Genomic DNA, 25,983 nt, shown 5'->3' with positions numbered 1-25,983 from the left:
CTGCTTAATTTGAAGGCAAAGGGATTTTTTTTTGTCTCAACTGACCCCAGACTGAATTATCCCCTGGGTCAGGGCTTGGTTCCTCTGGGTATAAGAAGCTTTCAGGAATTCCTATGTGGCTGCATATTGGGGCTAAAGAATGCAGCTCAAGGAATGGGCAGCCATCCTATAGCCCAGATTGCTTTACAAAGTGGTCATTTATTACTGGTATAAGCTCTGTCATCATGTCTCCTGAGACTGCAGTACCCTGATGAGACCAAGCAACATCAAGAATTCTTTCATGTCCTTTTCTTCAAATCCCTTATTTCCACAGTCAAACAAGTGAGCTCTGTATCCGAAAGAAAGATGGAGAATGCAGAAAATAGGAATGGCGGGGAGGAAGCATTTCAAGATTTGGATACATTTAAATAGTAGATTTTAAAGTGGACTTCCTTGATTCTGATGACTTTTGGGGATGCCGACTAGCAATTCCCATAATTATCCAGTTGAGGCTGAAAACAAGTTAAGGAAGGTTCCTTGATACTCACCATGCTCCAAATTCTGTAAAATCTCAAGAAACCATCTAGTTTGCTAGCTTTTATCACCACCACCACCACCACCACCGACAGCCACTGTGTTAGCATGTTTGAGCATGTCTGATGATGTGGAATTTGACTTGAGCAATTCCTGGGAGTTGCTACCAGTCTTTCCAAGAAGAAATTCTTTCTTGGGAGTTTTCTTGTTCCTTATGTCACACCTGCCCATCCCTATTGGACATACATTTGTCCTTCACAAATCTGTGTGACACTCTTACCATCTCCTACATTTCTTAAGTTTTTGTTTTGTTTATCCTTTTTAATATATAACCCAAAGTGGCAGAAATAGTTAATTCTCCTGCCTCCTATTTCCCCCACAATAACCCTGCAAGGTGTGTCAGGCTGAGAGGGAAGAACTGGCCCAAAGTCACTATCATTACTCCCTTTTCCATCTGAAATATTTTATTTACTTATTATACTTCTTTTACTTTTTTATGTTAAATATTAAATTGCCTCAAGTTTCTTTGAGGCAGCTGGTTTGATGCAGTCAGTCAAAGGCCTGCAGACACTGAAATTCTCTTTCTTTCTTTCTTTCTTTCTCTCTCTCTCTCTCTCACACACACATACTTTATTGGTGCATCAGATTAATGCTTTGTTCAGTGAAGATGCAGAATGCTTCCACAAGGGGGAGAAATTCCATAGGTGAGCAGCAATAGCCAGTGATACATTAAGATAAAGGCCTCTTCCAAGTCAACCCTGACTCTCCAGTACAGTAGTTTTCTTGGCAACAAAAGGGAAGTGGTTTCGGCAAGTGCGGATGCATTCTGGGGTTTTGTTCATTCAGCACTAGCCTACAGCAATCCTGGCATGGTTTAATGGTCTTCTATTAAAATGCTAATCAGACCTGAGATTGGAATGCTGCCTTGTGCCCTGTTAAAGTGTCAGATTAAGTTTGTTTTGTTTGTTTTCCACCTGTTGTGTGCTGGCTTAGAAAATGAATTTTAATTGGATGTTTGTAGTTTTTAATATAAGGGCCAAATTTTTAATATATTTTAAACTGTTTTTAAATGTTGTGGTATATGTTGTTTTAATATGGCTGTACACCGCCCTGAGTCCTTCAGGAGAAGGGCGGTATAAAATTTTTAATAATAATAATAATAATAATAATAATAATAATAATAATAATAATAATAATAATAATAATAAATCTACTCTTAGGAAAGGGCGCCTAGCACAGCAACCGGGAAAAGAGAAACCAAGTGACAATTGTGATCATTTTGATGTGATACTCCGGGCTGGCACTTAGATTGCAGTCTCCTCGGGGCACATCTCCCTCCTTTTATTAACTATTCTATAAAGCAATGTGCTTAACAATATTATGCGGAAGCCAACCGCGTCGAATGGGCGACCAAAGCAGGCACCAGAAAGGCAGAAGCGCTCTGGAAGAAGCCAGGAGAAGGGAACTCGGGGGAGCGATCCCGCCGGGCCAGCGCTGCTTTCTTCTGATTGGCAGAGCAGCCAGATAAGCGGGAGGGGGCGCCTCACCTGGCTCAGGTACGGGACGGGAAGTACCTGTTGCTTTGAGGATCACGTGCCTCGGAGGGGAGGAGGCGGCGGCGGCGGCGGCGGCGGCGCTGTCGTCGTTGCGGGAGAGCGACTGCTGGGTCAGGGCGAGCTCTCGAGCTCAGAAGCTGCTTGGCCGACAGTGCGAAGCAGGTAAAGAAAGGCGGGGATGGGGCGGAGGGGGAGCGGGGTTGGAGGTTTCCTCTTCGGGGCTTGCGAACTTTGGCATCCCCACCAGCGAAGGTGAAGGCTTGGAGTGCTGCCCCGGAGAAGGAAGGCAAACCTGTTTCTCCTTCCCGATCCTCGGAAACCAAGGGTGGGGTGTTTTGTTTTCTCTTGTTTGTTTTTGGTCGGGCTGACCTGGGGGGGGTGTCCCATTATTAAGCCGGGGCTTGTGCGGGTTTTTCCTTCGAGCTACAGTTGTTGGCGTGCTCTGCTTGGACCTTCCGAGCCCGGCGCCGAAGTCCACTTTGGCGGTTCTCCCCTACAACTTCCAGCTGTTTCCCGGGAAAGGGCGGGCGAAGCAGGTGCCTCAAACGCGAAGGGAAAACGGCTCCTTTGAACGTTGGTGTCCTTTTGGTGCGCTCCCGGCCTTAACTTCTGCTGGGAAGGGAAAGTAAGCCGGCTTCTGCGGGGCATCTGGAAGGGGATCCGATCGGGCCGTGGCCACGAGCAGTTAGTGCTGCTCCCTGTTTGAGCGACTTTTCGATGGGTTGTGTTTCCTAAGCGGCCAGGTTAACCGTTGAGTAACCTGCTGGAATTTCTCCCAATCCAACCTGGGAAACCGGGTAGAGGGAGTTCTTGTCTTCTGCTAGGAACGGAATTGAGAGTTGAGCCAAATCTTGTAAGGCTGGGGATGAGAAATTCATGGGCTTTTGGGATTAGAAGATGCAGCGAATCTCTCCCTGTGCCTTTACCCGTTGCCCTGGCTTCTTAGAAAAGAAAAGGCTGGAATTCCCTTCATCCCCACAATGCATTTTACAGCTCTATTCTTACATGTACATAGTATAGAGATGTACTTTTAACTTCACTTTCTATTTTTAATTTCTGTTTTCCTTGTTTATAAACCATCTCCCCCATCCACCATATATATTCCCTAATCCAGAATCCCCACCTGATGAACTGTAGTGCAGCCTAGCAAAGCTTATGCCATACATTTGTTTTGAAGGGACTACAGGTTTTTCTCGTGCAGCTGCTCTCTGTAAGCATGTGTCTTTAAGAACCTAAGCACTTTGAAAAGCCTAGCATTCTTGCAAGCATCCCAGCAGGTAGCCTACTGAAAAACAGCCTATTAGACTGTGAGTTACTTTCTGCTCTGTCTAGAGCACAGAGATTTTTGAATAAATAAAAGCAGTGCCTTTGCCACAGATAGGAGGTGGAATATTGAGCAGGTGTAACTCCTTTGCAGTTTCTCAAAGTACTGAGGCCTTGGCTCCCTTTGTATCTGGTCACTCTGGGGGGATTGTTTTCTGCAGAGGGGAAAAGTGACTTTTCTTGCCTTACCAGGAAAGTTGGTTAGGATGAAATTTAGTTGTAGGAACCAGTGAAAAGACAATGTTCATAGAAGTTGCAGGCACAGGACTGCCAGAATTGTCTGTGTTAAACTTTCAGCTGCACAGAAGTAAACATCAGATCAGATTAGATTTTTTGGGGGGGGGGCGGATGTGGAAAGCTGAGCTTGTTCCCTCTGACTTGATTCACACACTGATCTAAACTAGTGGTTGATCTTGGGATCCCTTTACATTCTTAAAATAACTACCTATTCTGAAGAGCTTTGGTTTATGTGGATTTTACCAATAGATATTTACTGTACTATAAATTAAAACTGAGAAATGTTAAAGTATTTGAGCTTGAACACTTGTAAGAACTGCTGCTCAAATCCATATTGTGTTTTAATTTAGCCTTATTGTGATCCATGGAGTCAACCATGTGATTGTAAACCATGGTTTGTGGTTTAGGATTATATGAGAACTAGGCTAGTGATGCTTGTTGAAACTTATCAAAATAGAGCGTAAATATATTAATCCAGCTTCTTGTTTACCTGTAACCGTTCAGAGTCCAGATGGATTGCCAAGATTTGAAATCATTGTGGTTATATATGTGCTGATGGGTAGGGCCTTCATATGACTTGACCAGGCTTGAAACTTGTTCAGTGGCGCAAATCAAAAGGAAGAGGAAGAGGATAGGGAAGATTTACTCATACTACGCAACCATAAAAAATTTGGCAGCTTTACACTGTGTTTTATAAGGGTGGAACTTTTGCTTGGACAATGCTTCATCTAAAAAGTGCACTATCTGAAATCTAGGATGGCCCAAGCTCCTTTCCCCAGTAGATGTGCCTTAATTGCCAAGTAGAGATCTGATGACATGATGATTACCTGCTCAGCAAACATAGATATCTCCTGATAAATCATGCTCTTTTTGAAAATGTGAAAAGTGCAGGAACCATGATAAGAAAAAGAACAAAACAAAACTCCAGTTTACTCTCTTTCATGCTCTGAAGTGGTAAAATTAATGTGAATATACCTCTGAAATAATAAGGTTCAGATTCTTAGAACATGGCTGCTGTTACAGAAGTTAGATCAATTTGGAACAAAGTGGAAATGATTAGGAGTATCTCTAGGTTCTGTCTAATGCACAGACAAAAACTGCTGAAACTGTGGCTATTAAAGATAACCCTTGGTGTAAGCAACCCCTGTATAGTTACTCTATGATTAGTCCCTGTGGTGCTTGTCTTAGAAAAAGAAGTTCAAAGGTAACAGGAGAGATTTACCCACTTGGACTTCTGGATAGGCTCAAGGCCTTGCCGAGCAGAAAATATCAGCAGCAGCTCTCTTGACTCACTGGCAGAATACAGACAGTACTCTGAATTGTAGGCTAACGTCCATGAATAGGTTCACACATGGCATGAAGATAAAATGTGGTTGGCTGATTTGGGGCTTATCTCTTTCTAAGGGAGGTTAGCTCCACACTATGATTCCAGTGGAATGAAATCAACGTGTCTCAGTGTAAGAGAGTTGGTATCACCTTTTAACCAGTGACTCATGAAAGCTTCCTAAAGATCATGGGAATGAGTCTGTCTCACAGCTGACGTTTTGCTCTGGGCTTCTAGCATTAGAATATGGTATCAGAAGGAAGAAGAGGGTGGGGGAAAACACTCTGAGTCAAGAGGCGTTCACAATTGCCAACTTTCTGTGTGGAAATACACAGAAATTAGTTCCTGCATCTATTCCAAGAAACCACTGTAATCTAAGGCAGTGCTTTTCAACTTTTTTAAGATACAGGTAGTCATTGACTTATGACAACAATTGGGTCCAAATTTTTCTACTAAGTGAGATAGTTGTTAAGTGAGTTTCATCCCATTTTACAACTTTTCTTACCACAGTTGTTAAGTGAATCACTGCAGCTAAGTTAGTAACACAATTGTCAATGTCCCCATTGACTTTGCTTGTCAGAAGGTCACAAAAGGCAATCACATGACACTGGAACATTGCAATCGTCAATGTGTCCACATTTTGATCTCATGACCACCAGGATGCTGCAATGGTTGTGTGAAAAATGGCTATAAGTCCCTTTTTTTCAGTGCCACTGCCATTGTAACTCCAAACGGTTACTAAATGAAAGGTTGTAAATCAGGAACTTCTGTATAAAATATACTTGGATTAACAATTATTCAGAGAACTTAGATCCATCATGGTAGAAACAGAACACGCCTTTTATTTCATTGGTGGCAGTCACTAAGAACTTACTTAAAGTGTCAGCGATTTTACCTTGGTTCCCATAGGAACCAAACTAAAAGTGGTGCATTTACTATCTTTTGAGATCCACTCATGTAAAGAAGTTTTTCCTTGCTAGCCAGGTGTCAGTATGAGTTAAGGCCCAAGGTGAGTCCTTCCCAAGTAAATGATTGGGAGTTTTATGAAAATAAGAATGTAATTATTTCAAGAGCTAACTGGGATAATTTGTTAAAGGAACAAGGGAAATATCTCATTGATAGTCAGAGGCTAAACCATTTCTTAAACCTTTTTGATGCCAGAAATATTTAGAGCAATTAGAAGTAACCATTTGTGTGTCTAATCACACTTGGCCAATAAAGTATTCTATTCTATTCTATTCTATTCTATTCTATTCTATTCTATTCTATTCTATTCTATTCTATTCTATTCTATTCTATTCTATTCCATTCCATTCCATTCCATTCCATTCCATTCCATTCCATTCCATTCCACATATTTGTATTGGCTGGGGGTGATACTGATATGTAAAGTGAGTAGTACTGTAAAGTAGGCTTATGGATGCGAATCACTGTCATATTAAAAGGAGCTAATTAAACATTTTTGGATGAACTGATTATGATTTTTAGGCTCAATTCACACATTACAGTAAGGTATTGTGTAGTTTGTTTGGTTTCAACCCAGCATATTCCATGAACCTAAGTGATTACAATTTATTAAATAAACCAGAGTTAAACCAAACTGGAAGGTAATATGATCTGCAAGCTACAATGTAATTTGATTGTTAGCAATGTGTTCTGGCTCAGGTTTCCAGTGATATACGGTAATTGCTGAAGAACCTTAGCTCAATCCTTTTGCCATAAAAGTTACTGTATTGGTTCTCTTCTTTGTGAATGGCTGCCTTAAATTGCTTACTGATTGGGCTCATCACATTATGCTTTAACCATAATGAGACTGGATCAGAGGTTCTGACAAATTCTGGAGAACCAGTAGCGGAATTTTTTTTTTTTATTGCAAAAGTTTTACAATTACATTTTCACCCCTTTTTCCCCCCCCACCCCCCCCAAACTTCCCAACCTCCCTAACCCTCCCCTTCCCCCAGACTTCCCTATAATATACTCATAACTGGTAAAAAAAAAAGCACAAAAAAAACCCCTTAGTATGACACTTATGTGTAAACTTGAACCCCTCCCTCCCCTGTATAATTTTTCTTTTTACCTCATTACATTAAAATATTTCTAATACATTATTTTCAAATAAAAGCTATTTGATACTTTCTAGTTTGATATTTGTTCTGAACATATTCTATCCACCTTTTCCATTCCCATTCATAAGTCTCTTGTGAACAATCTTTTAAGTATGCTGAAATCTTCGCCATCTCTGCAAAACTGGCCATCTTCAAAGTCCATTCTTCAATAGTGGGCAAAGCTTCATTTTTCCAATATTTACCTATCAACAATCTTGCTGCTGTTATCATATACAATATCAATTTTGTTTCACCCGATGTAAAACCCTTAACTATACCCAATAAAAACAATTGTGGAGAGAATTGAATTTTTTTCTTCAAAACATTCTGCATGACCCACCAAATTTTTATCCAAAAAGCCTTAACTTTCCTACAGGTCCACCAAACATGATAATACGTAGCATCCAAACATTCACATCTCCAACATTTTGGCTGAACATTAGGGTACATACATGACAACTTTTTGGGATCTAAATGCCATCTATAAAACATTTTATAGAAATTTTCCCTCAGATTCTGCGACTGTGTAAATTTAACATTCTGAACCCAAATTTTTTCCCATGTTTCCAACATCACTGGTTCTTCAAAATTTTGTGCCCACTTAATCATACAATCTTTAACTAATTCAGTTTCTGAGTCCCTTTCTAGCAAAACATTATAAAGCCTTTTGATATGCATTGGACCTTTCTCTTTTATATGTCTAACCAATTCTTCCTCGTGCAACATAATACCAGTTTTTTGGTCCTCTTTCCATCTCAATTGTAATTGATTATATTGTAACCAAGTTAAATTAATCCCTTCGTCCAACAGTGTCTGCAATGTCTTCAGCTGCCATCTGCCCACATCTGTAATAAGAACCTCTTTGTATAACCCCCCCCCGAGTGACATTATATTTGTATTCCACAAAGTATGACCAAGATCTAGCCATAGCGGTATTTTATAATCCCATTTGAGTCGGTGCTTCTTCCAAACTCTCATCAAAGAGTCTCTAAGTATATGACTTTTAAATACTTTATCAACTTTGTCATCATAAAATAAGTAAGCATGCCATCCAAATTCAAGATCAAAACTTTCTGCATTCAATATTCCAGCCTTTTTACTTCCAAACCAATCACTTGTTAAAGTTAAAGCTGCTGCATCATAATATAACTGTAGGTTTGGAAGTTTAAGACCTCCTCTTTCTGGAACATCTTGCATAATTTTCAATTTCACTCTCGGCTTTTTCTCGTTCCAGACAAACTTATTGAGTCCAGTTTGCCAGACTTTCAATTGTTTATCACTTTTAAGCACCGGAATCATTTGAAACAAAAAAAGAAATCTTGGCAAAATGTTCATCTTAACTGCTGCTATTCTTCCAAGTAGAGACAGCTGCAGTTTTTTCCAAGTCTCCATGTCTTTCTGCACCTCTCGCCACAACACCTCATAGTTATTTTGAAACAATTTCATGTTTGATTCTGCAACCTGAACTCCTAGATATTTTAGCGGAAATTTTGAGTAGTTCAGAGAAACGGTAAATACCACCTCTGACTGGCCCCACCCCCATCTATTCTCTGCCTCCTGAGTCCCAGCTGATTGGGAGGAAATGGGGATTTTGCAGTAACCTTCTCCTGGATTGGGGAGGGAATGGAGATTTTACAGTATTCTTCCCCTGCCATGCCCACCAAGCCACGCCTACCAAGCCACACCCACAGAACTGATAGTTAAAAAATTTGAATCCCCACCACTGGACTGGATGATTCCAGTTTAATGTGGTGGGTGGACAGAGCCACTAGAGTTGGTAAATTATGATTGATGGCTTAACATTATAAATAAACTGAGCCATGATAGTTTTTAAAAAAATCTTGGGGAAGCCATGGCTTTAGTATGATATATGAGTCCAACCAGAGTGCCTGAGAGGCTGAGATGTTTCTCCATTGGGTTTTAAGTACTGCTGTCAGATTTCTATCACCTGTGCTTTGCTGAGAGAAAGCAAACATATGAACTACAAATGGCAAAGATTGGTAGAGATAATCTTCATGGACTTCCCTGTGCTGAGGTTGTGTATTTTTGATGCTGGATATTGGACACAGCCAGTTTGGCATAATGGTTAAGGCAGATAGAAGCCAGGAGACTGAGAGTGCTAGTCCTGCCTTAGGCACAAAGCCAGCTGGGTGATTTCGGGCCAATCTGTCTCTGTCTCTGTCCTAGGAAGAAGGGAAGGACAAACCCCTTCTGGAATCTTACCAAGAAAACTTCAGGGATTAGTCCAGACAGTCCTCAGGCATCAACATGGACTTGAGGACATCCCTACCCCATTCCCCAACAAAACAAAACAAAAAAAATGGAGATAAACTTGACAGTTATCATCATCAATATCTGTGTGTAAGCATCCAAGAGGCATTTGATTAGTTCCCTAGGAAACAAAATGTGGTAGTAGATCTCCAACAGGAGTCCTTTCTGGTGATGGTAATGATGAATATATTCTCTGAGAGAACTTGGGTTCTATTTATTTGAGGAAGCCTGTCTAGGTAGTTTTTGGTCCTCCGACAAAAATCTTTCAATTATGAATGCCACTACTTCCTTCATCTCTTTCAGCTTTCTTTACTAATGGAAAAAGTCAATATCGCAATTGTTCTTTTGTTGAAATGGTAAACTGAGATTGTTTGAAAGTTCCATAGAAATGTGATGTTTAATAAGATAAGAACAGCCAACCTTTTTTTCACCCTGCATAGACAAAGGCATACTACTGTTCCTGCTAAGGAGCTCTTGGGAAGTTGGATTGCTTTAAGAATAATCAGGTTGATGTGACTCTGATGAACCTTCCCAAGTGGGATGGGAAGAGCAAGAAGATGCTTCTTTCACTCTGCGAAGAAGGAGTAATTTGGGGGAGCATGGTGGGCCTGGTTATTATGGGGAGGGGTTAAAACTTTCCTGCCATGGAGATTCTGATTTAGATGCTGTTTCTCTCCTCCCTACTAATTGCACTGGGGAACAAGTAATTTTCACAAAGATTATGCAGGATGAAGAGGTCTTGAAATGCTTCTTAGCAGCCATTTTTAAAAAAAAAATCAAGGTGCCTGTTTCTCTGAAATGCTGGGATCTTGGATTTTTGCAGCCCAGTATTTATTGGGAGCATGCCCATGAACCTGATCAGAGCAAATGGTTGTTAGTTCATGGTGTCCTGAGTAAGTATGAGAGCAGAAGATAGTGGGCAACCTTGCAAGCTTTCCTTTTGGCAAGTGGCTACTGAATATGGCTGCCCTTTTGATAATTGGGCAAGCTTTCTTATGCCATTCCTTTTGCAGGTGAAAGATTTTCAATATTTTCAAATTACATCCACTTTTACCTATGCATAAAACAAGGCGAGCAAAGCTTTTAATGCACTGTGCAGTGGCTGCTTTAAAGTTAGCAATCATAGAAGGTGAAACCACGATCAGTAGCACAGGCACACTTTTATTCACAAGGAACATAGGCTAAGATGTAAATGCTATATCCACGTGTTACAGTAGAAGGTATCCAGAGTTGTTAATTCAACGTGCATCTGGAGTAATCCATGTTTTACAAGTCTAAGGTCAGATTAATTTGGATCCTTTCAGGGTGCTCAAGTTACATTTCTCTTCTCAGAAAAGGGTGTGTGTGTGTGTGTGTGTGTGCGCGCGTGCATGCATGCATGCAAGTGTGTTCAAAGGGCAAAGTAGAGGTAAAGTCTGAAAGCTATGCTGAGGGAACAATATAGTATTGCTTTGGGCAGGCCTGAAAGAGTTCTTTAGGTCCCTGCTATTGTGCATTAAGCAATGAAAGGCACTGCCATAGGCACTGCCATAGCTCTCAGAGATGACTGGTGGTGTGTTAATTGGTGGCTACTAGCCACAGCCTTTTGTTTGCTTCGTGGCTTGTCTTGCATCTTGAGGGGTGGTTGCTGGCGGAATGCCAGATGAGGTGGATGTGTGATCCGACTCAGTAAATAAATTCCTCTGGTGTGTGCAGATTATTAAGCAATCCGGTTTTGCTTTCCGCCCAGGAAGTGAAGCAATTGCTGATGTGCACTCCCATTGAACTAACAACTCGAGGGTAAGTTCTCTCCTAACAGTCTGACAGGCAATTGACGGGGTTTCTGCTGGTGAAGAAATCGTGCATGGACCTGGCTGATTGGGAAACAGTCTGTTCTGTTTTTTAGAAAAGAAGGAAAAAGTTGACTTGAAATTGTTGTGATGGGTTAAAATAATTAAGAAACGTAAAACTGCTGGGAGAGAAAAAACAGCAATGAATTTTGTTTAGAAGACTGATTTGTAAGTACTATACATAAGCAGCTATCGAGACTTTCCTATTGTTGGCTGGATGTCCAATTTCTGGAGAATATGGAGCCCCCCCCCACTTCCTAGTGTGGTCTTGTATCAAAAAAGCAAAAGGAAAACCCAATTTCTCTTCCCCTCCCCACCCTGACAAAGCCCTGAAACCATTCCCCCTTGATGTTGTAGTACAGAAGAGTGAGCAATATCTACTTTTGAAATGTTGATTAATTTACCTCTTGGCTAATTGGCTCCCTGTGAATACGAATTAACTCTTTATTCCCACCTTATCCTGAAGATCCGAGGAAAGATCTCACTAAATTTATTTATATATTAGATTTTTAAAATCCCATCTTTATTACTTTATAAGTAACTCAAGGTAGTTGAACATATCTAATACTCCTTCCTCCTCCTGATCCTGAATCAGTGTCCTCCACAATTTCCTTATCAGTCCCAGGGGGCATGCTGGTTATGACCTACATGTAAATTATTGACTAGTCCGGCTGGGGAGCGCTCATTGCTGTTTTTCTGTTTGGTTTTATCCACCCTTGCTGGGTAATGTGAATCAAAACATATCTTGCTCAAAGCCTCTGGACTGAACTGCTCTTCTTCTGGGTCTCAGCCTGGCTTCCACTGTGCTGCTTCTCTAAGAAACACCATTTTAAATAGGGGTGAGCATCTAGCAGGATCATCTAGCCCTTTCGTATTCCCCAGTTGTGCTGCTGACATTGGGAGTAAAAAGGTTAGGTGTTTGGTGGACAGATATTGTTGCTCCAAAAATAAGAGCCCAGCCTTATTTATATGGTAAAACTTATTTTTTCTGATTTATTCCTTAAATATAAAAGTTGCCCCCAAAATAAAAATTACAGGAACCCATGTTAAATCTTAATGCTAAGCCTATACAACTCTCTTCATTCCATCTTGAGGACATATTTCAAGGTAGGGCAATATTGTTACCATTATACATAGTTTGCATCATAATTTGCACCATTTGTTTAGCAATCGTTTGAAGTTACAATGGCGGTCCCCACACTCGCAATATCCCCATGGTCACGTGATCAAATTCAGGTGCTTGGCAACATGTATTTATGGCTGTTGGAGTATGCCAGGTCATGTGATTGCCATTTGTGAACTTCCTAGCTGGCTTCTGACAAGCAATGTCAAGGGGAGAAGCCAGATTTGCTTAACGATCACATGAGTCAATTAACAATTGCACTGATTCGCTTAAAAACAATGGCAAAAAAGGTCATGAAATCAGGCACAGCTCACTTGTTTAGCATCAGAAATTCTGGTCCCAGTTGTGTTCATAAGCTGAGGACTAGCTGTACTGTATGTGAATTAGTGGGTAGCTTCCTTGAAGTCCACTTAATAAATTCATGCCAGAGGTGACTTTTCAATTGGGCCTTTGCTGGTATACTACTCAGGCTTTCATCCTTTGTGATATGCTTGTTAAATATAGCTCCATCCTATACCTCATTCATGTTACAGGTAGTCTTCAACTTACAATCACAACTGAGCCCAAAATTTCTGCTCCTAAGCAAGACAATTGTTAAGTGAATTTTGCCCCACTTTATGACCTTTCATAAAGGCCACAGTTGTTAAGTGAATCACCGCAGTTGTTACGTTAGTGACATGGCTGTTAAGTGACTCTGGCTTCTTCATTCAGTTTGCTTGTCAAAAAGTCACAAAAGGTAATCCCAGGATACTGAAATTGTCCTAAATATGAGTCAGTTGCCAAGCACAGAATTTTGATCATGTGACCAAAATGGTTGACTACAATGGTTGTAAGTGTGAAAAACAGCCATATCGTTTTTCTGCTGTAACTTCCAATCATCACTAAACAAAGGGTTGTAAGCTGAGAACTACCTGTGCTCATAGATTTCAGTGGAACAATTTCTAAATGAACCTGTGAAAGAATGTAACCGTGGCCCCTTGAGCCCATCTGCTTCTTTTGGCCCAGAAGGTAGTATGACTCACTTCCAAGGATCAGTCCAGGCACCTTCCTCTTTTCTATCCAGAGTGGGATTGAAATGTGTATTAAGATTATGCTTTTATATGCATGAGGAGAGGGGAGGAGCTTTGGGATGTTGGGTTCACTTTAGGGAGAGCAGCAAAATAATGATGATGATGATGATGATGATGATGATGGACTATACAGGTGGGTGAATTTTGAAAACCTTATGTAGTTGACTATTGAGAAAGAGAGAGTGAAAGAAAGTACCGAGTTACAAATTAGAGGTCATTTGCTAAGACTGCCACGGATGGCAAGAAACGCAAAATTGCTCCTGTTTCCTTGAGTTGTTACTCAGCAAAAAAAGTCACATATTTGGGGCATGCAGTTTGGGGGATAGTAGACTAAGAAAAGCATCTCTCCTTGTGGCAAAGTTCAGGGAAGGGGAAGGCAGCGGATGTAATGGATGGATGGGATCAGGGAGATAATTGGGATGTCCTTGGAAGAATTGCAGACGGTGTTTGTCCATATAATCACCAGGGTGGGGCCTGACTTAATAGCCCTAACTAACCAAATACAAGTCATGAATGTTTAAGTATTTCCATCTCAGAGGAGCAATTGTATGTTTTTTGTGGGGATAGCAAGGATGTCTGTGGAGATTCTCAGTCATCCAGGTCAGGGATTTCCAACCTTGGCAACTTTAAAACTTATGGACTTCAACTCCCAGAGTTCCTCAGTCAGCATAAGCAAAGCTGGCGGAGGAATTCTGGGACTTGAAGTCAACAAGTATTAAAGTTGCCAAGGTTGGAGACCCCTGATCCAGGTCATAGTTGTCTTAAAGGTGCTTTTTTTCTGGACTGTTTTTTTTTTCCTTTGAGGAAGAAGAAGAAAATGTTTCACTTCTCATGCAAGAAGCTTCATAAGTTCTGATGGCAGGTGGGTGGGAGGATAGGGATTGAGAGTTGAGACTGGGTGGTAGAGGGATGGAAAGATAGGTTCTGACAGGATGGTGGTGGAAAGATTACATTTCTTTGCAGTCATCTGGTCCCTTCAGGCAGCAGTTTGCCTCATGTGACATATTGAAGCAGTACTTTCATCCAGTGGTGAAATGCAATTTTTTTTTGCTACCAGTTCTGTGGGTGTGGCTTGGTGGATGTGGCTTGGTGGTGGTGGGGTCATGTGACTGAGTGGGCGTGGCCAACTTAAAAAAAACTTTTAAAGCTTTTTTACTACCTATTCACCCAACCTGGTAGTAAGAAAATGCTTTAAAAAAGTAAAAAAAAGGTTCCCACGATCACGCGGCACAGCTGTGATCGTCGGAACCTTTTTAAAAAACTTTTTAAAGCATTTTTATACTATCGGTTTGCCCGAACCTGTAGTTTTTATCACTACCGATTCTCCCGTACCTGAGCAAACCGGTAGCATTTCACCCCTGCTTTCATCTGAGTGGGATTTCTCATCAAATCTTTTTGATTTTGTGGTTTTCAACTTTTTAAACACAAATTATTCACTTTTTCATTTTTTTTGCTTTTTTAATATGTGAATGATTTAACATATAAAAAGGAAAAAACATCATATAACAAAATAGAAAAAAACATAAATAAAAATAAACTAATAAGAGAAATACCTAACTATAAAATGAAAAGGTCAATTCTTAAAGAAATCGAAATTCAATCACATAAAGAACTGTTGGATGGCTGTCTTCAGTCTAGTTCATAGGTAGAGAGTGAATACATACAGGTAGTCCTTAACTTAAGACCACAATTGAGCCCAAAATTCCTGTTGTTAAGCAAGACATTTGTTAAGTGAGTTTTGCCCCATTTTATGACCTACCTTGCCACAGTTATTAAGTGAATCACTTGATAACTTAGTATCCTAGTTGTTAAGCGAATCTAGCTTCCCATATGTTTTTCCTTGTGAGAAGGTTGTAAAAAGTGATCATATGACCTTGGGATGCTGCAAAGGTGGTAACTGTGAAAAACAGTCATAAGTCCCATTTTTCAGTACTGTTGTAACTTTGAATGGTCACTAAATGAACTGTTGTAAGTCAAGGACTACCCGTATTTCATCCAAAGATTTATGTCAAGTGTGAAATAATAAAACAATATTTTTAGTTGTATCCCATGCATAGGAAAGCTAAATTTCAAATGTGATTTAACTTCACATTCACATCTTTAATGTTTGTTTTCTCAGCAACTTGGTGAATATTAAACCAAAATAATGGCACAAGAAAACAAGGGCAAAATATATGAGCTGTGTCTCATTCAAAATATTATATTTCTAATATACAGAAACCCAATCTGTACAACATACAGGTAGTCTTCAACTTACAACCATTTGTTTAGGGACCATATGAAGATACAACAGGACTGAAAAAAGTGACATGGCTGTTGCAGCATCCTTATGGCCATATGATCCAAATTCGACCAATTCACAACTGACAGGTATTTATGACGGTTGCAGTGTCCCAGGGTCATGTGATCACCTTTTGCAGCCTTTTGATAAGAAGCAAAGTCAATGGGGAAGCCAGATTCACTTAACAACTGTGATAAGAAAGGTTGTAAAATGGGGCAAAGCTCACTTAACAATTGTCTTGCTTAGCAATATAAATTTTTGCTCAGTTGTGGTCGTAAGTCAAGGACTACCTGCATGGTGTGGTGTATCTAATAATTCCCAGAATCTTTGGTTGTGTTAATCACATTTTAAGATTATAAAATAGGGTTGCTTTTTAAAAACAAGATATTCCAGGTCTTTGTTTTAAATTACTTGCAAGTTGCTTATATCTATCTAAGTGCTATTTTTCAGTTATACATACAGATTAACAGTTGTTTGGGAACCTCCAGCCCTTTCCCCACAATATTAATCATTTAGGGGTTTGGGGCACTGCTCATGCATGTCCCAAACTGCAACTTCAGAAGAAAATTTCATTGATTATATTGCCGTTTTCTGGTTTAGGCTGTCCATAATTAAGGTCTTAATATCATCTAAATCATTTTTACCGTAATCTGTTAAATGGGAAATGAGACAGAATCAGCCTTGTAAATGAGAAAAGTAATACTGTAGTGGCTTGTTTAGCTAATTGATTAATTATGTGTTACCAAATCATTTTTTACTTCCAGCAACCACATAGATAATCTGCATGATTAGTCAAATTACTGGTTTGTTTTTGCTCCCATTTTAGATGTCCTTGCTTGCATCTATTTGATTCAGAAAAACATTTAGGCAGAGCTCTAAAGTAATCCAGTAGTAATCCAGCAAACTGTAAACCAAATCCAGAGATCCTTGTTAAGCCATAGTTGTAATAAATAAGCAAATGAACAGTGGTATCAAACTCTGGCTTACTTCCTTAAACAATCCATGAGTTACCACTGGTGCCATCAAAAATCATTCTAATCCATAATGGCTGAATGCAGTGTACTCTACCAACAAGAAGGGTATCCTTTAAAATACTTTGAAAGACAGTTGTGAGAAATTAAATGCATACAATATCTCCCAGGAATAAGTTTATGAGTAACAATTTATGGAGCATCACATATTTATGGAGGAATATGTTATATTGCTGGACAGAATGACTGATCTATTGTCCCGGTTTTGTGTGTGGGTGTGGAGTGGAAAAAATATTAGAATTGCCATGTTGGTGGAGAGCAGAATGTTCAATGGTTGTACCAAAGAATGCAGCAAGCCAGTTGCAGTCCTGTTCCACACCCTTCTTGACTTGTTCATTCAGAAGAACATCTAATTGAACGTTTGTTCATTGGAAGAAATATCTTCTGATGATTCCAGACAATTTCTGAGTTGTTGTACTAAGATTGTGGGAGGCCCAGATTCAAACCTAGCAGTTGCCCAGACATTTGAGTATCAATCACTTTGTCTCTTTCTTTTCCAGTGGCAAACAAGCCTGGCATCTCCCTCCCAGGACTTTCTTGCAGCAGAAGAACTACCTGGAGTATTTGGGAGGTTGCTGCAATACAGACAGAAGTTAGTGCCAGCAGCCTTTCTCCTGCGGCAGTGGGGATTTCCTCCCCTCATCCTGCCCCTCTCCTGGCTGGAGAGGTGGGCAATGGCTGGCTCTGGATACCTTGCACTCCTTCTGGCAGTGTCTCTCCAATCCCTTTTGCATCCTGCATGGGGTCAGGGTGGGTGAGCTACCTTTGCTGCCATAAAAGAAAGAAGAATGGGCTGGCTAGAATTTGGGGAGGGAATCTGGCATCTCCGATGGTTGGTGGTTGGTACAGTTGCCTGTCTGCTTAATGATTGCCCCAAAGAGTGGATCATGCCCAACAGTCAGAATATCTTCTCTAAATTCCTCCCCTCCCAAATAAAACTCTATCTGCAACAGTTTGGATAGTAAATTTCCAGCTTATATTACAAAGTCTAGGAATTCTATCTCCTGTTGGAGTATGATTGGCTTTCACTGATGGCCTTTACTTTGGAAGGCATCCTATGATGTCTTAGACTGTAAATTATTTAGCAAGAGTGCAATGTCATATTCAAACAGTGCTCCATGTATGGGATCATTATATATTTTTATTTGATTTGTTTTACCTATAAGCCATCTCAAATGCTAAAGCAAATCTAAGGAAATAGGCAATAAATTAATTTCTCAAATTAACATTTGAGAAAAAAAAACCAAACCAAAAGAAAAACCAATAAACTGTTAAATAGCATGTTGGGAGAAAACGGCATAAATATAAACAAAGTAAAATACTCAGTATCAAATCAAATATGGAGCCAGAAATCACTCTGCCCCAAGGCCTGCAGAACAAAGCCAAGCCTTCAAGCTTTCTGAAAAAACAGCAGGCTCCAGATTTTGAGCAAAGCAATCCCAGCAGGCATGGAGAAGCAACCTATTAGATTGCAAATTTTGGTGGAGGACCTGGAATATCTGCTTTTATTGTCTATTTTGGGAAAGCTCCCTTTATTCAAATTTAATTAAGTTAAATTCAATTTAACCCTTCAATTTAACGTGTTTGAATATTTTCCATAGCTTTTACTCTGAACTGGATTTTAGAACTTGGGACAGTTTGAGTATAAATATTTCAATTTTCTTGTTGAGTTTATTCTGTTGCACAAGCTATCTTGGGAGACTTTAGTTCATAAAGGTAGCTTAGAAATAGTTTTAATAAATAAATTATACAACTTTTGGACACAACCTTTTAAATTTGACACAACCTATTAAATTTGAAGTGTCACAATTTTCCAAACAGTTATAAATATATATTTGGACAATATTTGACTTCCATTTTGGTAGACAAGAGAAGCAAATTGGTTTGTGTTCAAAGAGATCACAATTATATACGTGCCTTGTTCTAGTAGTTTTAATTTCTCTGCGATCTGAGAAAGCCATTAACCATAAAATTTCTCATTCAAATATAGTGAGGCATTAAAATAAGAGCTCAACTAAAGCAGAATCCTTTTCTTCCCTCTGTGGCTTCCCCTGAATTCTTTGGCTCTTGACTAGACCTCACCTATGAATTGCAAAACCCTTTCAGGATATAGCTCAGAGTCCTTCAGGCCAGGGAATGAGATCTGGCTAAATCTTTAGTGCCTGCCTATCACTCTGGGCGTGGATTATCTGAAACTTGGAAAGACTGTTGAAACCTGGTGGCTCCACCTCCTACCTTCTCATACCTGAAACAGTGCTCAGGCCAAGGCAGAAATGGAATGCCTGGGAGCAGAAACTATCCAAACATGAGCCACACCTGCCCCAAGAGCCAGGTGAAAGCTTGTCAAAGGAAGTTTCTTTAAAAAAATAAAACCAGCAATTCAATAGTCAAGGGAGTCCTTTCCTAAGAATGTTGCATTCTTAACAATCTTGCTGGTATTTGGGACATTTTTAAAAGGAAACTCATGGATCCAGGTGAAAAGATTGTTGAGCCCTGTAACAGGAAAAAACAACAACAACAGATTGGCAACTGAGACTGAAAATGTATTTATATAGGCAGGATTTGAATAAAACTTTGTGGAAGTAGTATATCTATGTTACTGTTTCCCTAATGCCCAAAACATTAACTTGAATATAAACAGGGCAGGCAAAGTCTCAGTAGAGCATGTTTCTCAACCTTGGAAGCTTGAAGATGGGTGGACTTCAACTCCCAGAAACCCCCAACCCAGCGCTGGCTGGGGGATTCTGGGAGTTGAAGTCCACCCATCTTCAAGCTACCAAGGTTGAGAAACACTGCAGTAGAGGGTCTCCAATGCCTTAGTGATTATCTAAGGATCTAGTGGTGAGCTTGAATGTTTGAAACAACCAAACCCTAACTAGCATTGGGAATTAGTGAATGATTGAAGCTATTCCTTGACAAGCATTTATTTTTGCTACTACTACCCTGGATTCTCCATGAATATTTGTCTGTTTCACACACAGAACTACTATATCTTATTGTTTTTATTCAAACAAAAAAGAAACAATCCAGGTGAACAGGTTGGAAAACCACCTGTTTACCGCATTACAAAGATCCCTGGATATATTATATCGTAACAGTCACTAGGTGGCATTGCATTTTAGTGCATGGCTGAATTAAAATTACCCATTACCTTGGACAGATTTGATTTCTTGGCTGGTGTGTTATTAAAAATCATTTTAGAGGAAAGACATGGAGTACCATTAAGTTCTGTTATAAGCCCTATGATGTTCCATATTTTTATTCATGATTTAAATTCTTCTATAGAATGTTTATCAAACTGGGAATCTAAAGCCTGATTTATGCTCCTGCATTTAGGTCCAAGAACAAAGGCAACTGAATAAGGTGGCAACAATATGCATGAAAAGTCTAAGGGCCATAGTTGTTGATAAGCTGACCATGAGCCAACAAAGTAGCAGAACCACTAACAGTCAAGACTAATTTTCATTCAGCAGTGCTTTCATCTGCAATACCATGTCCTATTTATGGCTAAATGGTATTTTAAGAAAAATAGCAAGTTGAAAGTCCAGAAAGGCAGCCAGGATGGTGAGGGGCATAGACAAATAATCCCATGACAAAATGGAGAAGAAATTGACTATACAGTATGTGTAGGGTTGAGAAGAAAAGATTGAAGCGATACAATATAAATTGTCAAATATTTAGGGGAAAAATCTAGAAGATGGAGCAGTATCCTTTTTTTTTGTGCTCCAGAGAACAGAAATTATTCCTGAAGACAAATTAGATGTGCAGACCCAAGTAGAAAGACTTTCCTAATAGACACCAATTTTGAATAGACTGTGTTATGAGACGACTGGCATTATTTTTACTGGAGGGAATTAGGGAAAGCTTCAGTGATCCCCTAATTGGAATGCTGCAGTTTGTAATGGAGAAGTGTTGAACAACATAATTTGCACAGTTTCTTCCATGGCATCGGAGCCAGATATGAGGCTCTTCCTTTATTTCTAATGCTGTTTTATGTCTCTCCAAGGTTCCTCTGGTGATAACAGCACAGCAGGGCCTACGTCAGTGCCACCCACTTCTCCCAAAGGCCTCTCGGTAGGTGTCTCAGAATGTGAGCTGAGTTACTAATAGTTCTTGAGGGAAAGGTATAGTAAGTAACCCTAGAGCAATTTCCCTTCTATCCAGTGAGTGAAAAGAACACAATTGATGCTTGTGTTTTCTATTGAGTGACTGGAAGTACCATTATAAGATGGGCAATGTGGAACATCACCACAAGATGGCGCCCTTTGACTCACAAAGAGTTCAGCTTTTTAAAAGAGACAAATCTTGAAAGATAGTTGTGTTCTCACATGAGTACTTATAAAAGTCTGACTGTTTTCAGTATATTACACACAAACACGAGAATGCATTGGCAATGGAGGGTCTGGATTTGGGCTGTACTTTTGGTATTGGAAACAAACAAACATAGAAGATCCTGTACAAGGTCTCTGCTTCCTGTCTGTGTGTCCATCCATCCTACCATAATTGATAAGGGCTCCGAGCCTACAAAGAAGCTGTGGCAGTTTAGTGAATCAAATAATGAAGCAGTGTGTCTTTAATGTGATTCATAAAGCAGCTGAATCTTTTTCAGTTGTACATAAGCTTTAAAAATGACAATCTGTTTGTTTTATGGATAGCAGAGGTGCTCGGCTTGTGTGAGATCTCAAATCCCTTTTCCAAATATTTTCAAATGCTTGCTCTGGCTTAGCACATAAGCAAAGCTGTGGCTTTGGATAGTGACATTTTCTACAGATAGTCCTCCAGTTACCACTCAGTGACTGTTTAAAAGGTGCTGAACGAGGGGTACTTAGGATGGTCCATAATGTTGTGCCCATTGCAGATTCCCTGCCATCAAAGAATAACTATTTGAGAACTTCCCTGGTTGCTTCCCACAAGAAAAGTCAAGGGGAAGCCACCAGGGACACTCACAAGCCACTACCATAAGTTGCTTTTGCCACTCTTTCTCCTGAGAAACCCCACTAGGGAGTATGTCTGCAACATCCCTCCCATGCTCCATAGCATCATGCTTGCAGCACTCCCCCCCCCCCGCCCATGGTCCTTGCTGGACTGCCCTCACTCCCTAATGCTCAACCACGGTCCCACCAGCCCATATATGCTCCCTAGTGCCCACCCACAATTTACCCACATCATCCACATGACCCCAGTGCTCTCCTTACCTGGGACTCCTGCCTCTACCCACTCGATGACCCAAGTGGTCCAGGGGTTATGAGAGCAACCTGGACTCCTGGGTTTATGCTTTATGCTTATATTAGTTAGCAACAGCAATCCCAGTCCCAATTGCCATTGATACTCATGGATTACTTGTACTGATGTGTTACAACTGTTTATTTGTGCAGCACAGACTGCAAAGGGTGGGTAATAACTTTTCCATATTGAGCTCTGCCTTGCTCTGTTTTTGTGTTGAACAGCAACTAACTCTGCTTTTTTTCCCCAACTCTTCCTCTGTGCAGAAGGCGGAACTGGAAGCTGCTATAGCTGTGCCTTGTGTTTTTGTAGGACTCTTGCTAATTGGCCTTTTGGTTTTCATGGGACTCAAAATTCGAGAGAAGCGCCAGACAGAAGGGACCTACCGGCCCAGCAATGAGGAGCAGGCAGGGACCCGTGTGGAACCACAGACCAACCTCAAGCTGCCTCCAGAAGAGCGACTTATCTGACAGAGTGAAAAAGGACACAATTTTGGGGTCTCTCCTTGGAAAAAGCTGCTTAGCACACTGGACTAAAAAAAAAAAAAAAGATTGAGAACGGACCTGTAAAACTGGAAGAGCCCCGGTATGGTTGGCAGCATTCCCAGCTGGCTGGCTAGCTATGAATAGCTGTCAGTGGAGAAGTTCCAAATGTCAGGAAGAAGGCAGCCCGGGAGCTGAGTAGAGATGCAAGATGGGATCCTGCTCTCTGCACCCAGAAAGAAAAGGCCCACCCTGATGCTATGGGAACAGACCATGCTGTTGCTCTTCCTAGAATAGAATCGACTGTGCAGCCAGTGGGAACGGTCGGTCTTTCTGAAGAGAGAAGGATGGTGGCTTCGGGATATGAAGGCTGCTGCCTTAGCCCAACTGGTGGATTCTGGGAGGGGATTTTGCCTTTCAAGTGTTTTTTTTAAGTGTGTGTTTGTTGTCTCCCCTGCCTTTAAGAATGCCACTTTCTAATAAAAGTCAATCTCCCTTTTTTGATGAGGGAAAAAATGGCACCACTTGATGAATTGTGCGGTGGCGGAAGGGTTAATGCACTCAGTTGCTTGATGGAAAGTTTATTCTGAAACGATCTAAATGCATCACTCACACCAAGCAATAAAATGAAGCAAACCATCGAGCAATCTAGAAATTTAGCTAGACCTCACACATATTAAATATGCTGTTTATTTATTCTTCAGTTACAAGTGCTGCTTCATCATCCTTCTTCCAAACTCTTTAAAGTCACCATCTTTCATGTGTCTCATTTTAAAAGTTTGGGTCATCCAATTTATATCCTATTTTTATTTTCTATAACTGGTCAGGGCTGGCTTTACCCCCTTTTCTGTGCATTGCATAGAATGCAGGCAGTGCTTTATTTTTTAATGCATTGATGAGTTAACTCTAGAATAAGGGCATAAAGAGACATCCAGGCTTCAGGTACAGGTAGTCGTTGTCTTTTGCCTATCTTTTAGTGATTGTTCAAAGTTACAGCAACACTGGAAAAAAAGTGACTTTTGACTGGTCCTTGCACTTAGGACCATCACAGCATCCCTGCCGTCACATGATCAGAATTTGGGCACTTGGCAACCTGCAAATATTTACGATGGTTGCAGCATCCCAGGGTCATGTGACCACTTTTGTGACCTTTCCACTCAGCTTTTGACAAGTAGTCAATGGGGAAAGTCAGATCTACTTAACATTTGTGCAAGAGGTCATAAAATCAGATGCGACTCACTTAATGACCACCTCATTAAGTGAGCCACATCTGATTTTATGACCTCTTGCAATTGGAACCAAAACATCAGTCACTTAATGACCATCTCAGTAAGTGACTGATGTTTTGGTTCCAATTGCAGTTGTAAATTGAGGACTACTTGTAGCTATCCAAGTTCAGGGGTGAAAAGCTGCTTTCGTGTAAGAAACTTTCAAAGGAATATTTTAGACTTTGGCAGACACTAGGTAGCAGCACAGTACTGTATAGCAGGGGTCCCCAACCCCTGCGCCGCAGTCAACTACGGGGTCGTGGCCTGTTCGAAACCGGGCCAGGCAAGAGGCGGCTGGTGCGTGACTCAGTTCCACTTGCGTGAGGGGCACCCCAAAGGCTTCTCTCTCGCATGAGTGGAGCTGTGTGCATGCGTGTGTGTCAGCCCACCACTCGCGTGGCCCAATTCCCCTCTGCCCCACAGCAAGGCTGTCAAGCCGCCTGCTCCCGATGCTCCAAAAGCAGAGTGGTGAGAGCAGAGGCTGAGTGCAATGAGTGCACTCTGTTCAGCTTCTCTAACTCACTGAGGCTGCCTCTGCAGGACACCTGATCCGCTTTTGGAGCATTGCTGAGTCTGAGGGAGACCATGTCCCCAAAGGTTTGCAGCGTCAAAAGCTTTCGCAAAGGGACGAGACTTTGGGGGAGCAATCTCACACTGCTTCAGCCTTTCTGTCCATTTGCAAAAGTTTTTGGTGGGAGAAGTCTGAAGGAGCGCGAAACCGTGCCCCAAAGACTTGACTTCTTTCTTGTCTGAGTGGACCTGCATGTGCGCCAGCCCACTGCTCTCATGGCCTGGTTCACAAAGTTTGGGGACCGCTGCTGTATAGTATCATATAAAGATAGTCCTTGACTTACAATCATAATTGAGCCCAAATTTTCTGTTGCTGAGTGAGACATTCATTAAGTGAGTTTTACTCCATTTTACGACATTTCTTGCCACAGTTAATTCAATCACTGCAGTTAGTAACACAGTTGTTAAGTGAATTGGCTTCCCCATTGACTCTTCTTGTCAGAAGGTCACAAAAGATGCTCGCATGACTCTGGGATACTGCAACTGTCATAAATATGGGACAGTTGCGAAGTGTCTGAATTTTGATCTGAAAGGAGGATTTTTAACTCAGGTTTGGACAACTTTAATGTGTTTGTGTGTGTGTGCAATGGAAGCTGCATTGGGGTAGATAATTTCGCGCATTTCTTAACTTAAAATAGTAAGGTTGCCTGTAGCCAGAAGCACTTGGCGGGCTACCAAAAAGGATATAGCTTAACAGAATAATTAGAGTTGACCCAATGCAGCCTAGAAGCATGTGACGGCCGTGTCCGGGAGGATTTTTCATCAGGTTCGCCTGATCCGCCAGTTGCGTCCCTATCTAGATCGGGACTCCCTACACACAGTCACTCATGCCCTTGTTACTTCTCGTCTGGACTACTGCAACGCTCTCTACATGGGGCTCCCTTGAGGTGCACTCAGAGGCTCCAACTGGCGCAGAGTGCGGCCACGCGGGTGGTGATGGGAGCGACATGGAGTTCCCATGTAACACCTCTCCTGCGCGAGCTGCACTGGCTCCCGGTGGTCTTCCGAGTGCGCTTCAAGGTTCTGGTTATCACCTTTAAAGCGCTCCATGTCTTAGGACCTGGTTATTTACGGGACCGCCTGCTACCACCAATAGCCTCCCACCGGCCAGTACGCTCCCATAGAGAGGGGCTCCTCCGGGTGCCGTCGGCCAAACAATGTCAGCTGTCGGCCCCTAGGGGGAGAGCCTTCTCTGTGGGGGCACCTACGATTTGGAACGAGCTGCCCCCGGAGATACGTAGGATCCCGGATCTGCGCACCTTCCGCCGCGCGCTTAAGACTTTTCTATTTTATCAAGCTGGCCTGGCCTAAATCTTCCCCCTTTTTAAATGTGGAAATTTTAAATTTTTAAATTTTAAATTCGTCTTATTTATAGGGGTATGGGTAAGGCATTTTAAATTGGGGAACCATATTGGATTTAATTCTGTTTTAAACGTATTTTAATTGTTTATATTGTATGTTTTTAATTTTGGCTGTTCACCGCCCCGAGTCCTTCGGGAGAGGGGGCGGTATAAAAATCTAATAAATAAATAAATAAAAATAAATAAATAAATAATTTGAAGAAGTCTTCAAAATCGCCCATTAGATTTTTTTTTCCTTCAGGAGTAAGATCATCCTTTTATGATCTCTCATCTCTTTTAAGATTTAAGGGTTCTTATACCACCTTATCACTGCTTGCTAAATCCAGCTATTTCTGGCTGCTCTTCTGTAATTATTTACATAGCAACTGGACCTAGAAAGGACTTATTTTATTTCTGTATTATTGGCCTCATGGATC

General features: G+C 41.0%; 1 protein-coding gene across 2 annotated transcripts; it reads left to right on the top strand.

Moving 5' to 3' along the window:
- The first annotated feature begins 2,114 nt into the window (after nt 1-2,114).
- Nucleotides 2,115-23,009, top strand: CRB3 (crumbs cell polarity complex component 3). 2 transcript variants are annotated; one of them, XM_087886536.1, is made up of 4 exons: nt 2,115-2,231; nt 17,164-17,413; nt 20,670-20,737; nt 22,153-23,009. In XM_087886536.1, the coding sequence occupies exons 2-4, from the start codon at nt 17,338-17,340 to the stop codon at nt 22,354-22,356; spliced, it is 348 nt and encodes a 115-aa protein (XP_087742662.1). In that variant the 5' UTR covers nt 2,115-2,231; nt 17,164-17,337; the 3' UTR covers nt 22,357-23,009. The 2 variants fall into 2 exon arrangements, with proteins under 2 accessions (XP_087742662.1, XP_087742663.1); XM_087886537.1 differs by lacking the exon at nt 2,115-2,231 and adding an exon at nt 11,201-11,326.
- The last annotated feature ends 2,974 nt before the right edge of the window (nt 23,010-25,983 follow it).

The sequence above is a fragment of the Pantherophis guttatus genome, chromosome 2, assembly GCF_059756535.1.
Source record: "Pantherophis guttatus breed Tessera chromosome 2, ASM5975653v1, whole genome shotgun sequence".
Taxonomy (NCBI): Eukaryota; Metazoa; Chordata; class Lepidosauria; order Squamata; family Colubridae; genus Pantherophis; species Pantherophis guttatus.
This window is presented reverse-complemented; position numbering and strand designations above follow the sequence as displayed.

What these genes read in the sequence shown, in the direction of transcription:
- CRB3 (XM_087886536.1), top strand. Translation starts at nt 17,338, where the DNA reads ATGGCTGGCTCTGGATACCTTGCACTCCTTCTGGCAGTGTCTCTCCAA. An exon ending in GCATCCTGCATGGGGTCAGG is followed by an intron (nt 17,414 to 20,669) that starts GTGGGTGAGCTA and finishes TGTCTCTCCAAG; the next exon opens with GTTCCTCTGGTGATAACAGC. An exon ending in CTTCTCCCAAAGGCCTCTCG is followed by an intron (nt 20,738 to 22,152) that starts GTAGGTGTCTCA and finishes TCCTCTGTGCAG; the next exon opens with AAGGCGGAACTGGAAGCTGC.